At 41.7% G+C, this 15,727-nt stretch overlaps 1 protein-coding gene across 2 annotated transcripts in view; it reads right to left on the bottom strand.

Moving 5' to 3' along the window:
* The window catches only part of LOC105671886 (serine/threonine-protein phosphatase 2B catalytic subunit 2), a 118,058-nt gene extending 102,643 nt beyond the window's left edge, over window positions 1–15,415 (bottom strand). Inside the window, exon 1 of one of the 2 annotated variants that reach the window (XM_012366407.2) lies at window positions 15,042–15,415. In XM_012366407.2, coding sequence (XP_012221830.1) covers window positions 15,042–15,093 — 52 coding nt within the window. In that variant the 5' untranslated portion in view covers window positions 15,094–15,415. Of the gene's footprint in view, window positions 1–1,269; window positions 1,442–15,041 lie in introns of those variants that run through there. The other variant, XM_012366408.2, reaches the window with a different exon arrangement.
* Between the last annotated feature and the right edge of the window lie 312 nt (window positions 15,416–15,727).

Below are 15,727 nucleotides of genomic sequence, written 5' to 3'. Positions count from 1 at the left end.
TGCAGTTTAATTCTGTTTTTCTTGTTTAAGTTGAATTATGATGAAATTTTTTTACGAAATTCCTCATAATATATTTATGCCGCATACATTAAATAAAATATGTGTCACGTATAATTTATGTTTACGAGTGACTTCATGCAAAGTTATGCAAGAAATATAAGAATAAATTTGATAACATTATTTATATGTGAATTATTGAAGCAGAAAAGATAAAACATGATAATATATGATAATTGCTATGTTTTTGTATAACTTTTATAGTCTATCAAAATAGATTGTGTATGAAACTCTTGCAGAAACAGAACTTGCAACAAATTTTATATTAAATATATTTAGTGCATTTAATATTACCTCATATTCCTAAAATTATGATAAATTAAATCATAAAAAGTTAGAGTTATACTTAAAGTTCTTGTTCTAAGGAGTCGACAGTAAAATGTTAATCGCGTCATTAATCACGATAACAAAACTACTATGTTCTTACTTCTCATAATTCCGTTGATACTTCGCGTTTAGCCCTGCTCGCAGCAATCTCTATCCTTATGACGCAACGGTGCTTTATTTATCTTATGTAAAACGCACACTGATGCATGAAGATCGTGACGTCTTTCCCACAGGGATGCGTAAACCCTTTTACTACAAGGAGAAATAACACGTTTCCTTCTGCGGATTACCACGGATAACCTCGACCTTTTCCCACTTAGTTAATTCTGTCGGAAGATTTACTATAAATTTCTTATTCGATTCAAGTCGGCGACATAAAACGAGATGCCTTTTATATTATTTCGTGAGAAATAATGGTTACGTACAAAAATACAAAGATGACATAATTATGATGACAATAAAAATAATAAAAATAGCGAGATTATGAAATATCACAGAAGCTCCCATGTGTCAGAAAAATTGCTCATAATTAAAAAATAGCAACAAAAAAGATGCTCAGATAGCAAGACTTATACATACATATATTTATGTATTTCTTATATTTGAAATACTGGCAATGTAATATATATCATAATTACGCGCATATTGAAACAAATAAGTGTATTCACCAACTAGATTATCGCAGTTTGCTCAACTTCGCTGCAGATAATATGCTTTCTAACCGTCGGAAGCCGATCCATAACCTCACTTCTGAAAATTATAGATTCATGTCGCGAACTTGCTGTAATACGCGAAATTGCGCGAAATGTAAACATGAGAACACACGCTTTGAACCACCTGAGCCAATATAGACATTGTGTCCGTGACAATGAAATCTGTACTCACTCGGATTGTATCGGCTTCGATGCATCCAGCGACGAAGCGGCGTTTATCGCGAACGTCCACAGTAAATAATACATTCCGGTGATCGCCCGTTACTTTAAGCAGCACTCCCGACAAAAATTCGTATTTCTTTCGTATTTTTAATTGGTAAATTACGCGATTTATTCAGGAACCCACATACAATCCGAAGCGATGTAAAAGAGACTGTCATGGCGACTGTAAAGTGGCGCGCCAGTGGCGAAAATATCAATATTGATAAATTTCTACGGTGGCAATACTGTCAATCGAAGTTGTACGCGCTACCATTGGCCGCCATTACAGTCTCCATTACCTCTTCGAACGCGGAACACAGACACACTCCGCGATTAATTGCGATTAATTAAGTAATTTTATCAATTAAAAATATGAGAAGTGTAAATTTCTATCGGAAGTGTCGATTAATGCAACGGGCGATTACCGGAATGTATTGTTTACCGCGGATGTTTACGATTCAGAGCGATTCGCTGGTAGCATAACAAGATGAAAATGGTTAGGTACAACCCGAGTGAGTACAAATTACAATACACAATGATTAAAACACAGTATATTTTTTGACAAACATGTTGAATATTTAGCTTGTCGGAATTATATCGGGTAAAAATTGTATTGTGTGTGTAGCTGTGCTGTCGAGGAATCTTTTTACAACCACCAAACAATCATTATTTATCTCGCTCGCTCCGAGTGCGTGTACAGTGTCGAAATTCCGTTAAATATGTAAGGTGATAATATCGGCTACTTATATAAACGCGTTGCGGCATTAAGTCGTTTTACCTCGCGTTTACGTTTTATGTATCGGAAATTCGTGACGTAAATCCGTGATTTTCGATAGTGAAGTATGCGAGTTAACCTTCGTTCAGCAGTGCACATATGTAGCTACATAAATGCGGATCTCTAGTATTCATCGATTCTTCGATGCAGCTGATGCGAAGCAATCTGAGGCAAAATCTGCAGTGAATGGAGCAATACCTGAGCTGGTGAGTATAATTATTACATTATTATTTAAATATATACATATTTATAACACAAACATATTGACAGTTATGTATTTGTTAAATATTTATTAAAATCTTTTTAAATATTTATTAAAACATTAATTGAATATGCAAATAAATTTTTAAATAATTATATATGCAATTTATTGTATAATTATGTTTTAATCAAAATGGAAATAATTAAATAATACGTCATAATCAATATATAAATAAAATATATAAAATAATAATTTATAATAATTAAAGTTGTATATTTATTTTTCCAGATACACCTGAGAGTGTATTAGCTAAGGTACAACGAATGAGTGAGTAAATCTATTATAAAAATGCATAATTATATGAAATGCTGATATTATTCGCTATTATTTTCTTCATCTTTCATATAATTGCTAAAAACCGCATTTTGACAATCATATTCTCATCTACAACCTGTATGTTTATAAATAAATAATAAAACATATAATTACTTGTTACCTATCTTTATAATAAAAAATTTTAAATTTTATACACGTTATGTATGTGATTTATTACTCTCAAAAATCATAAACTCTTACAAAATTTGAGAAATTATACATTTTTAATTATAAATTATACATTTAGCATTTTTATATATCATAGAATAATAGATTTTAGAAATATATATAAACTGTAAAATATTAAGCTTAGCAATCAAACATTTAAAAAATAAAATAAAAATTGTGAGAATGTAATGTTCCACGTATAATTTGATATACATAAATGTATCAATGTACGTTAAAATATTTTTTATTTTGTTAATAAATTCAATCATTCAATTATCGTTTTTTTGCAAAAAAGCAAATTGTCAAAGTACGGTTTTAAATGCAGAGTTCATTGATGAAACAAAAAAACCATGATTATTGAACAATATCTTTGCAACAATTGATATTCATTCATTTTTATAGAAAACATTTTATCGAACCGTTTAAATATAATTCACATCATGTAGGTATAAACATTTCAGTAACTAAAAAAAGTATCGGTGCATTATACTTTTCCTCACTGTAATTCCATTATAATATTTATTAATAATTATCCGTATTCAATTACTTGAATAATCCACAGCTATTTATAATTTATGATTGCATCATAAAATGTTTCATCTCGCGTTTGTGTTTCGTATATTGCGACGAAGCAAATCCATAATTTCGAAACTAAAGCGCATGAATAGACTTCGATTCAGTGATGCCTAACTAAAGCAAATCTGTGGTGAATAGAGCAAACTGCAATATCCTATCTAGTAAATATAATTATTTGTTCGTTATTTAAATATGTACATAATCGTATAAGAATATATTCATGTAGATTCACAATTATGTACCCAAAAACATTTCTGATCAAAAGAACGATCAATGTTACGAAATTTTAATATAGAACAATCTTAAAAAAATCCTAAAATCGATTCGCTTCACTATATTTTGTAGAAATTTCGACAATAATCCGATAAGTAAGTCTGCATAATTACAAATTCGACATCTGAATAAGGAAAATGAAAATGAATTACTGTACATGTCGCAGCGTTTTACTATTTGTCGGTCCGCTAAATCGCCCGTTGTTTATTGAATGTGTCCGTTGTTGATGATGATCATAAATTTGGTTCGGATTGGATTTCAATTGCTCGGATCGGACCGTGCCGTTAAGCTTCAGCACGCGAGATGCATTTATGCTGCGCTACTATCGCGAGCACCGATGCGCGACGTCACGTTGAAACAACCTCAGCGATAACAATTTACGGCAAATGGAATTTCGTTTATAGGTATTGTGCGAAGCAATAAAATTTAAAAATAAACGACGCTTTAAAATACCAGTTTTAACTGCGATACTGTATTTGTACGGCTTTCGAGGAAAGCCGGAATCGCGGGCTGATAAGGTCAAGTGCGGGATCTCGAGAGGATCAGTAAGTAGGGTCGCGCACAAATCTTCTGAACGAGTTTTCTTTTCCGACGGAGCCTTCATTAAATACAGGTTGTAGAAAAAACAGTGGACACGCGGCGATATGGTATGAATAAGGTAATCTATGCGTTACTACGGGGTTGGCCGTGGGTATTGATCGGGCCCCGCCTGTCTCTCTCGTTCTATCTCCCTCTCTTTCTCTCCCACTGCACTCTCTGCCAGCTCTTGTTCTCTCTGTCTCTCTCTCTCGTCTCCTTCTCGACACCCCCAATCCGCCCGACCCCTGCCTCCCTCATCCGTGCTTCTGTCGTCCTCCAAAGGCACGGATATCCCGTCATCTCGCCCGACCACGAAAGGGGAAGGGACGGGAAAGGGGTTTTCTCCTTGTTTCCCGGTGGGTGCTTATCAAAAGAAGTACGAGGACATTGCCCGGAAGAGGACACGCATTACTGAGAGCTAAGGACGATCGTTCACCTGTTGATGCATGAACGCGGAAGAACGATTATCCGCGTTTCGTGTAATGAAAGAAAGCGCTCTTAATACAAGTCGTTCGAGTTTAAGAGTTTATTCAGTTGCTACTGCGAAAATATAACCACGATATTCATCTCTAAATCTGAGAATTTTATATCTATTTGAATGCTGTTTCTTTAAAATCGTTGTGATAAAAAAATATGTTGTAACAAGATAAAAAAACTCGCGTGTAAATGTTACATAAGACATTGCACGTGATAAGTCGCTCGCCGAGAAAAACAGTTTGCATTTCATCTTAAAGTGCTTTCGTACGTCACTGATGTAATTAGCATATCGAGTTTGCTCTTATTTTATTTTATCATCAGGAAACTGCTTGTTTTTTTTTTTTTACATGTCGCAACGGAGTATAAAAACGTTTGTATATTTATTCGTCGCGATAAGCCTATCGCGAGATTCGAGTTCGTTTCGTAGTAAAATTAGAGACGCGGGGAAAAAGCCGCACGATTACAGCGTTGTCGTTGCCGCTGTCTCGCGCTACAGAATAGGTGATCAGAGAGACAGATAAAAGATACCGGAGCGAGGAGCAGCGGGGAAAATAGCCGCGAAACAATTAGTTCGTTAGCGTCTACACGCATCGGTGATTCGCGAAGCCGTGACGCAATATTACAGACTGGCAAACGCCGACGAAGAATGAAGTATAAACGTAAACAGGCGCGTTATTTATCCGACGTTGAGGAGTGATGTAATGCGCGAAAATGCGGGAGATACGAGAATGAATCCGGAGCGTTCTCTCGAAACGTTTAAGTGCATCACCACCTCTTTTCCGATAATTACCGAGATCGAAACCGGCTCTCGCCCGCCTGCTCGCAAGACCCATTGACCCGCCATCGGCGGACATCTGTATCTCGTTTAAGCACCGAGCACGAAGCTAATTTGTACGAAGCTAATTTCGAAAAGAGCTTGCGTAGAATACATCAAGCGAATTGGCAACGGTTTTGTCCGTTTTCCTGATTATACTCGTTCACGATTAACGCTTGCATCGTTATATTAATGTTATTAAAGACAAGCGACTGTTGTATTTCGTTTTTTTTTTTTCATTTAACGCGATTTATTATCGGAGCAACGTAAAATTTGTCGATAAAATTTGCCGGCATAGCGATATACTTCCTCTCACTCAGATATTTCTCAATGAAATATTCGAATCGTAAAATTGACCGGGGAGTTTCGCGCTTCCATTCGAAGGCGAAATACGACGGTGAACAAATCGCTTCCGGTTCAGAACATGCAAATGAGCCGCCGTTATGCACGCCCCAGACGCGCCGAATGCGGATCGTGAAAGCGGGTTAAGAGCCAGCCGTGCAAACGTCCGTGAGGAAGGCCAAGTGGAAAAAGCGGGAAATAATTCCGCCCCGGCCGGATGGTCGCCTTCGATCAGATATTCCGCGACTCGGAAAGCGGGCCACGTAATGAATTCGTGCGCCCTTCGCGTTCGCCGGCTGGCCTGGTTTCGTTGCGAGCGACGATATGCTAAATGAAGGATACGACCTTCCTTTACACACGGAGGGAGATTCGCGCGAGGTCGCGGATCAGCCGCTCCTTGGCCGGAAATCCGAATCAGAGCAAAAGTCGAAGAATTCCGTAACAGTCGTAAGCCGGCATCGACCACGTGCACAACGCGCCGCGAAAAGTCGAACTTCGCGGACCGTCTTTCACGTCCCGCCTCGAGAGATAAAGAGAAAGAGAGAGAAAGAAAGAGAGAAAATCTGTTCCGCAACATTAAAGCCTCGGATGAAAAACCGAGTCGCAGTCGGGATTAAAGTTCGCTCGCCGCGGCGAGAGTAGAGCTGAACCCACTGAATCCAATTTAATCACCGTAAATATAAAACTTTATTTCCGGCATACAGAACGTTCTAATTTCTCCGAGAGACTCGCTCGTTCCACGTGCGATATTTATTCCGTGAGATCGGAGATCACTTCTGCTGAACTGCGAGCACGAACTCCGCGCGTTTTAAAGAACGATCAGGCGAGTCGCGACGAGAGAAAATCAAGGAAATTATAGATATCGGTGCCATTGGATGTCGTCGCCGCGCGGTTTTTCCCTCCTCGCGTTAGCTAATTATTTTCTCTCGAGGCGAAATAACCGAATAACGAGACCTGACAAGGCGAACGCGCCACTTGCCGCTGTATATGTATATATATATGTAGGAGCCGTATCGATCTCCGTAGGAGAAACTCGCTGACAAGGTTACAAGGTTGCACTAATTGAGGGTTTTAATTTCCTGCCCGCTCATCCCAAACCGTCAATTTATTTGTGTATGCATAACACACTGCCGATCTTTCGTTCCCTGAAAATGTCAATCGAGCCTTCAGCAAACAGCAGCGTTCGAAGCGAAGAGGACGCCATTAAGACTCGTTGTATAATTGCACTGGGAAATTACGAAGGTTAATTGGGAAAACGGACACCGAACGCTTAATCCCGTGGATCATCTAAAGTTTCCTCCTCACTTCTAAATGCATATTCATCCCATAAATCTTGAGATTACGGTTTCCCGATATATCGCTAAAAAATAACTTTAAAATCAATTTCAAGTGGATTAGAGAAAGTGTATAGCACATTTATCCGTTGCAATTGCGACGCGTGGGAGGGCGATACAAGACTTCCTAGGGCGAGACTTTCTAGGACTTCGGTGAAAAACATTATTTCGCCGAGATTTCTGCGTATCCGCGTTGTCGCGACGCGCAACTAAACGGCGTGTATTAGCAAATTGAAGTTTATACACTCTCGTTTCACCGCGACATACTGCGTACAATTTGTTTACAGCGTGCCGCTGCTGTTTCCCACAAAGAATGCTATTGTGCCCGCAAATGTTTGTCGCGGAACACAAAGTATTCATTGTAATGAAATGCAGTAATGGACTGTCCGCCGACGTCCAGACGCGACAGTATCTAATTCGTTGCCTAACAAGAATTCTCGGCGCGAAACTACGACGCAAAACTGAAAAACCGAAACACCGATAAAGTTTATCTGTAAATGCTTAAAAAGAATATTATTTCGCATGTTTCGATCATGTCACACTTACAAAAAAAATTTTAAAAAAAGCCACGTAAAGTGTCTGAAAATGTAAGCAGATGAGAAAATGTTAATACGCTCAACGGTACGGTAAGAACTGTAGAATATTTTTTGAACCAAAACTGCGCGACGGTATTTTGTCAAGATAACGCTGTTGCGGCATCGTGTCTCATTGTATGTTTAACATAGCCGTAAATAAAACTGATAAAAGACGGCAATACGGGATTAATTCGGGATTAAGTCTTCTCTGTCCGCTCTGATTTTCCTCTCTCCCCCGCGAATATCGCTTAACCGTAGAAAGAATCTCGGAAGGGCGGTTGCGCGATTCAGCAGCTGATTCGTCGTCCACGAAAATAAAACTCCCGGCGGCCAAGCATCGCGACCGTTTTAACGACGACGACGAAAGGAGAGAAAGAGAGAGAGAGAGAGCACGAGCACCGCGCACGCGGAACACGCATAGTCGTGAAAAAGGGGACCCGGGCGAGCGAGCGGGGCTTGCTCCTTGTTTATTTATTCTTTCGTAAAGTCAACAAAAATTTCGCCACCGACCAGCCGGACCCGCCACGGAGTCGAACAGTGGACCGCGGCCGAGCCAAATGTAGTTGGCCGACCGGCCAAATGAAAGAGAGAGAGAGAGAGAGAGAGAGAGAGAGAGAGAGAGAGAGAAAGAGAGAGAGAATTTGCGTCTATTATTACACACCACCCAGCAGCCGTGAGCCGACGATGAGCCACCGCGTTGCGCGGGACCCGGCGAGCGATACAAGATGTATCCGAACCCGTCGGTTGTGATTTTACTGACAGATTCTTTGGAACAGTCGGAAATCGATATTGAGCTTTCGCCGATTGACGATACTTAAGAGTACCACTTGAATTTCGGCTCACAAATTTTTGTACAAGCTAATACAAACTTTTTCTCCAACATATTCATATATTATTATATATAATATATACATTTCAAATGGTAACAATTATTTTTCAGAGAATTTTGCGTCATATTTTATTACGTGGATATTTTATATTATCTCTGTCTATGTGCAATTTTACTCAAAGTTAAAAATGTAAATATACATTTAATAGAATATATGATCATATTATTAGACTATAAAATTATAAACAACATAATAATTGTTTCTTCTGTCTATGAATTTTTTATAGACTGCCGGTATTTTCATCAATTAATATTTTTAATTCTAAATATTTCAATTTTATAATCAACAATAAGATTAATAAAATATTTGATAACACGTATTAAAAAAAAAAACATTTGCATAATATTATATTCAAATGTCAGTTTGAAAGAAAATAGAAAGATACATTTATATGAAAGGAAATAAATAAGAAAATTGTACGCAATTTGATGCTATTTCTGATACCAAGATGTAGGAAAACAGAGGTAACAATCCTTCCTAGGTCAGACAGCGCACGGTATATCCATATTCTAAATATTCATAAGCTTGTGCTGTAAACGTCCGGCTATAGACTCCATTTCTACACGAAATAGAATTTTCTAAAGCTTCGAATGAAACAGGGCAATATCGTTATCGTTAACCGCCGAACGACGTGTGCCAGGGATTGTGGGAACTGTTATCGACCATACTTTGACATCGAAAATTTACGAGGGAATATTTAATTAAAAGAGCGTGACTCCGAGAATCGGTCCGCCTGTTCGGTAGAAATTGAAATGTCGATGTCACAGAAAAACGAGTAGCATTGGTACGTGCCAATAGAATTGTTCCAAGAATCTTATATCCAACTGTAAGCAAAAAAATATTTTTTAGATAGATAATTCTAAACTATTACGTGATTTGTAATTGACACTTCTAATCGCCTCAGTTAGCGAGTGTCGAACGCTAACGTGATAAAACAATTTTGCGATCGTCGATGCTAGAAACATACGAGAAAAAAAAAAGATAGAAAAACTCCAGTGTTTACTGCGAAGAATTTGCAGAGTGGCAGTGGAAAAAGTTATACGCGCGTGTCATGTATCGTGACGCTAATCAGGCGTGACGTTCGCACGAGCACGCCGCCTACGAAGCGTGCAAGATAAGCCGCGGCATCGCGGGCGTATTTCGCAAATCCGCGGCCGTGATAATGATCTTGAAGCATACTCGCAACACCTTTGCGTCATTCGTTTCTAAATAAATGCGCTGCAACGAAATTCATTCACCAGTGCCGTGAAAAAAGCTAATAGATATTTCATCATCTTATTTGGAACGTTTGGAATAATTTTGGAATAATCAGTGTGTTGTATTTTTAAGTATTTTGCCGTAGGTCATCTGAGATCCACGTTTATGATATTTTTTTTCATATGATAATGTCAAAATTATGCTAACAGTAAAATTTATATATAGCACGCCGTTCTATCGAAATTCTTTTCTGATTTAAAAATACGCAAACGAGAAATTTAAATAAGTGTCAAAGTGAGTGTTTTCGACAAAAGTAGGTAATTTCAAGGGAAACGACCACACCGAGTTGCATCCCGTTTAATTATACGCCGAGGACTTAATTGAGACTCTTGTTTTAAACGTCGGCAATTTGAAACGCTCGTATAGACATTCTTCGAATGTACTTATGCAAATCACTATCCGGAATAATGGCTAACAAGCCAGAGATATTAAAGAAACGCAAATAACATGCAGACCATCGAGATGTCAACGGCGAGTAATACGCGGTATCACAATATATGGCACACGGTGCAATCACTGTGAAATAAGAGTAGCCTACGCCAGTCATTTTTTTCAATTTTTTTTTTCAATTAAAGATGATTCCATGAGACCATCCCATAATTCACTTTAACGAGCATATCGACCGATCGTCCATCGGGAATTTCTCGCGGATAGTATCTCGTCCACGGTGTCTCTTACCAGAAAAATGTAAGCAATTGATTTTTTCTAATTCAATATCTTATCAAAGCTATTGATTAAATATAGTTATTAAAGTTCAAAGTGTCTTGTATAAACAATTAAAGAATTGTACGCTTTTAGAACACGAAAACTTTACTTGGGAAACCGACAAACCTTAAGATTAAATATTGAATACAGATTCTTCGAGAAGTCATTACTGCGAGAACTTTTATCCTTCGTTGCAATGCAACGCGCCATTATTTATCAAAGATAAACAGAAACGCTGCGATAGGCAGGCGCGGCAGAAACGCGCGTTTATCCATCCGCATATTTAATGCGATCAAAATGCATCGGGTCAAGAATATCGTGATGCGCCGTGCTATTTTTTTCTCCGTTCAAAAGAAACGTCGACGCAGGCGATTCGCGTCACTTATAAACATCAGCGTATCAATACGCGCCTTTCAAAAAAGTCGTGATAATAAAAAATCGAATTCTTCGTCAAATAGGGGCTTTGTTAATCAGATGATACTGATGTTTGGTGAGCAATTGAATCGATCGAAACAATTTTGTGACCGACTGTGAAATTCAAGGATTTTATTTCTTCTCTACGACTGATTTATCGGAGTAATCATTTTTTGACATAATCCCAGCTTACGGCATTACTGAAATAAGCAATCCTGTTAAAAAATAATTTCTTACTAAATGCGAAGAATGACGATTTTTGATCAAACTCGTGTTGAAGTTTTTCTTATAAACATCTAGGTAGAATATTATTTCAATGATATATAACTTAGGATTATACAATTTTTTTTTTTCTATCGAACCGTGACGATCGAAGTGTGTACACATCTCAGCATGCGAAGCACGGTCTCGCGAATAAATTACCGCGGCGCAAAAAAATGGGACGATCGTTGGGCCAGTGTGTTGCGCGTACGTAATCGACGACGCGGCGTGCGACGGACGCAATTAGACTGTAAAAATATTAGCTCGGTAACGCGAGAGCCGGCGGCGTAACGCGATGCCTTTTAAATTCGGTAATTGTCCCCGCGCGAGAAAGCGGCTCGCTGCCGGCCAGGCCGGCGGCCGACGTAATTGACGACGCAGCGGTCGACGCGACGCTACGCGACGCCGTACCGTACTGCGCCTCGCCTCGTGTCGTCAGATTCTTAAAATAATCCGAAACCAGGAGCCGGTCCGTCACAGCGACTAGAATCGCGCGACTTTTGGCAACGGCGTGTTCGCAACAGCATTCTGAACAATCGATTGTAATTGACGAGTGTCATTCTAATCGAACTACCGCTATTGATCGTAAAGATGTAGTTTCACGAGATTAGCTCGACGATGTAAAATTAGGTGAAACATTTCTTTCAAGAACGTTTGGATAAGTACTACGAAGAATTACAATCAAAACGTAATTTGATTTTCAGTTGCCGCGGAATTCCCCTTAAAGAATTCTTCCTTGAAAAGGAAAAGAGAGAGAGAGACTATGCAACGTTCCGAAAATGCTTTGCATTACATATGCGAGGCCGCGCTCTTCAGGAGAGTTAAAGCAAAGCGGTTTATAATATCAAACGCAAACATCTTGAAATCCTCCGAGCTGAATTTTAACTTTACGTACATCCCCGCATCTCATCGCGGTGAAACATCGAAATTACGAGTATACGTTCGCGGAATAAATTACGGAAAGCGTAGGGGAGCCGCGCGCGCGTTCGGACGATGAATGGTTCCGAAGTTACGTGAAAGGATACCGAGGGGAGCGAAGCACCAATTGGCGGATCTCGATTTATTCGTGTATTAAGGAAGGCCGAGATAAGCCATGCTCGGAGATCATTTCTTAGCAGTGATTTAGCACGTTCGGGCGCAACGATTATAACGCGGTTCCATAAAACAACATTCCTCACGAGCATGTGCATTTACAGCGGAAAATCATGCTAATGTATTCGCCGTATTTCCGTGCCATCGCGGTACGCTCTAAAGTCAAAGAGAAAAAATCCTTGACGAATAACGATTTTGTCGCGTCGGAAAAGAGCGCGCGGAATGGGAGAGATAGTTAAAGGACGTCGGAGAGTTGCGGCGATTAAAAATCATCGATTACCGGAGACCGCGGCATTCTTGGAGACATGCCAAAAGTTACGACATTTACGCGTCGCGACAATAAGTCACGGCCTTGGAGCATTATTTACGCAGCCGCGAGCGTTCGCGTACAAAGGAGCTAGCTGTGCAACGGGAGTTACACCCCTCTTGTAAGCCAATTACAATGGCGCGCGTAAAATGATTTCGAGATTCTCGCATACTCGTATTAAATGGCACGAATTAAAACGACCTTCTCTCTAATGTACACATCGCGCAGTGTTTCTCAACCTTTCCCGATATCCGAGAGAAAAATAAACAACCGCGACGCTTCACGGATCCGCAATGGTCTATTTACATTCGCCGTCACCGCTTGTCTCTTTCATCGTACGCTTCTCTAATCGATTCTCGATTATTCCGAGACACCTAATCTATCCTCCTCGTTTCGTTGCGTTCAACGCAACTTCCCGCAATGTATTCTGATATATATCTATCTCTAACTACATAATCGATATACTAGAGCCGGATTATCCGGTGCTCCGAGTATCGGATTACGCTATTAAATTTTACGATCTCGGTTAAGCCGCCGACATTTTAGACAAACTCGAAGCAGAACTACGCGCGAAACAAGGTTGCGCGTAAAGCGGCGACACGGCAAATAAACGCGTGCGTAAAAAAGAAATCATGTAAATCCTCGCAACTATGTTTGAAAGCGTCAAGTCAAACGAGTGATTAGACAATATTTATACTGCGCCGAGTTGTGTAAAGTTCGGTGCTCCACGCCAGAAAAGATTTTCCCCGGCGGTGTTAAAATATTTAGTCGTTCGCCCGCGCGCGCGCTTTTATTTCGTCAATTTCATGACCTACATTTACGTACAACACACAAGCCTATCGACGATCGAAGCGTTATGCGCTCGTAAAAAGCCGGAAGCGGAACGCGGAGATGCGGCATTCGATTCGATTAGACCGTGCAAAAAAGGGGATGAAAAAAACGAAGAGAGAAAAGAAAAACGCCGAGCGAAAACACGATAGCGCCAGTCGGCAGAGGTCAACGATCCGAAGTAACACCTGTGTGTCCTAAACCGGTCGCATTTTCGGCGTTTGTTCTGCGAGTGAACACTACTATATCCCTCCTCCCGGTCCCTATCTCTCCCGTAGCGTAGACTGGATAAAATTCGTTTCGCTGACTCTCAAATATTTTCGAGAAACCAATCGCGTTTACATGCAGTATGCAACAAGTACCTTTGTCTGTATCGAATTGTATTCGAACTTTTGAGATGCACAACTCCAAAGATGTTTTAGCATCACCTCTTTAACGGCGGTGCCGCGTCTTTGCAGCGGCACACGCACATTAAACCGCGCTATATGTGTATGTGTACGCGGAGTGCGTACCATAACGACGCGTCAGCTGTTCGAAGCGAGTGAATCGCGCGCGAAGAGGAGGCCTCGCGAGAGCGCGCGGACCGCGCACGTCCTCGAGACGATCGCGTTCCTCGACCCCGCGGAAACGAGGCTAACCGAGCGGCGCGACCTCCGGGGCGAAACCTCCGGGGTAGATGGCGGGGGTGGTTGGTCGTCGAGCAAGGGTTGCGAAGTTAGGTTACCAGCAACGCTGGATTCGGATTGGGAGGCGTGACTCGGTTTCCAATCGCGAACGCGACAGACGATTTGTTAATCCATCTTTCTCGCAAGAACGAAGAAATCATTCAACGATTTTATTGTGCTTAGAACGGCGAAGCTCGCTTGCCGAACGCAAGCATCGCCGGACCAGGTCGATAGCAATGGCGCTGTCGAGCAGGCAGGCAGAAAATCAATCGCGTGTGCGAACACGCGGCGTGTTTTGACGCGCCTACTTCGTTCCTCGCCGAACGTATCGGCATGAGCTCGTCGCGACGAGACTTGAAACCGGCAAAACATTTCTCCGAATGCAGGTACAGAGATCAGATACAGAAATTTCCCGTTTCGGCAATATAAAACCCATCAGAAATATCGTCAGGAGTACGCCGGTTCCAAACCTCGCCGTCGCGTCGCAAGGCAACGCAAGCGGTTCCGGGAATAAAAAAAAAATGGAAAAAAAGAAACACGGGAGAAGGCGGCGAGCGACGGCAATGTTACCGACGGAGACAACCGGAGAAGACGGAGCCGCGGGGTCACGCACGCACGAACCGCACACACATACACACACAGAGATATACACACACTCATATTTACGCATACGCCCGCACGCATGCATATTCGCCCACCGCAGCACTCGCTCGCACGCGTCGCGGAACGAGTCGCACGTTATTCACGTGGCCGGGTGAGAGCATGCGTCCGTCGGAGCATCATCATCGCTCGCTGTCGGCGCTCGCGCGACGTTACTTATTGCGGCTGGCTTACTTTTGATCACTCGGTCCGTCGTGGGGAGCTTCTGCGAATTGTTGGAGGTCATGCTGTATCGGGATAAATGACGGCTGGGCGCCTCTCACACACTCTCTCTATTTCGCTCCTCTTGTCTCCTCTCCCTTCGCTCAGCGACAAGATCGCCTCCCGCGCTGTCCTTCTCGCTCGCGCCCGCGCTCCGCCGTGTCAAATCCGCCCGCACCGTCTCGTTTCAGCTTTCTCGCTCTTCTTTCTCTCACTGTGTTATTCGTCCTGCTGGCTTTCCTTTTCTTCTTCCTCTTTCTTCTTTTTCTCGTCCACCTCCCTGTTTCGCGTGCTTACTCGCGCGAGATAGCGGTATACCTTCCGCGTATACGGAGGGGTTGGGTAGAAGGAGAGGGCGGTATTTTCACCTCGAGAGCCCGGCGCGGCCGCCACACACGCACATGTACACACGGCGCGCACGGAAATACGCCGCCGGGAGGGAGAGAGCGGACGTGCGGACGGCAGGGAGGGAACGGGAGGGAAGGGAGGGTGGCGGAGAGGTGACGGAAGTTATCGCACGGCGCGGCACATCGGTGCCTAGGAACTGTTCATGGGCGTTTTTGACGGAGCCACCGACACACTAGGAAGGGGAAAGGGGAGACGGCTGCTACTCTCGAGCGATCTCCACTCCCTCGTTACCTTCTCAGGGCGGTCCCCTC

The sequence above is a fragment of the Linepithema humile genome, chromosome 4, assembly GCF_040581485.1.
Source record: "Linepithema humile isolate Giens D197 chromosome 4, Lhum_UNIL_v1.0, whole genome shotgun sequence".
Lineage (NCBI taxonomy): Eukaryota > Metazoa > Arthropoda > Insecta > Hymenoptera > Formicidae > Linepithema > Linepithema humile.
The sequence above is the reverse complement of the archived record's forward strand: the minus strand, read 5'-3'. Positions and strand labels throughout refer to the sequence as shown.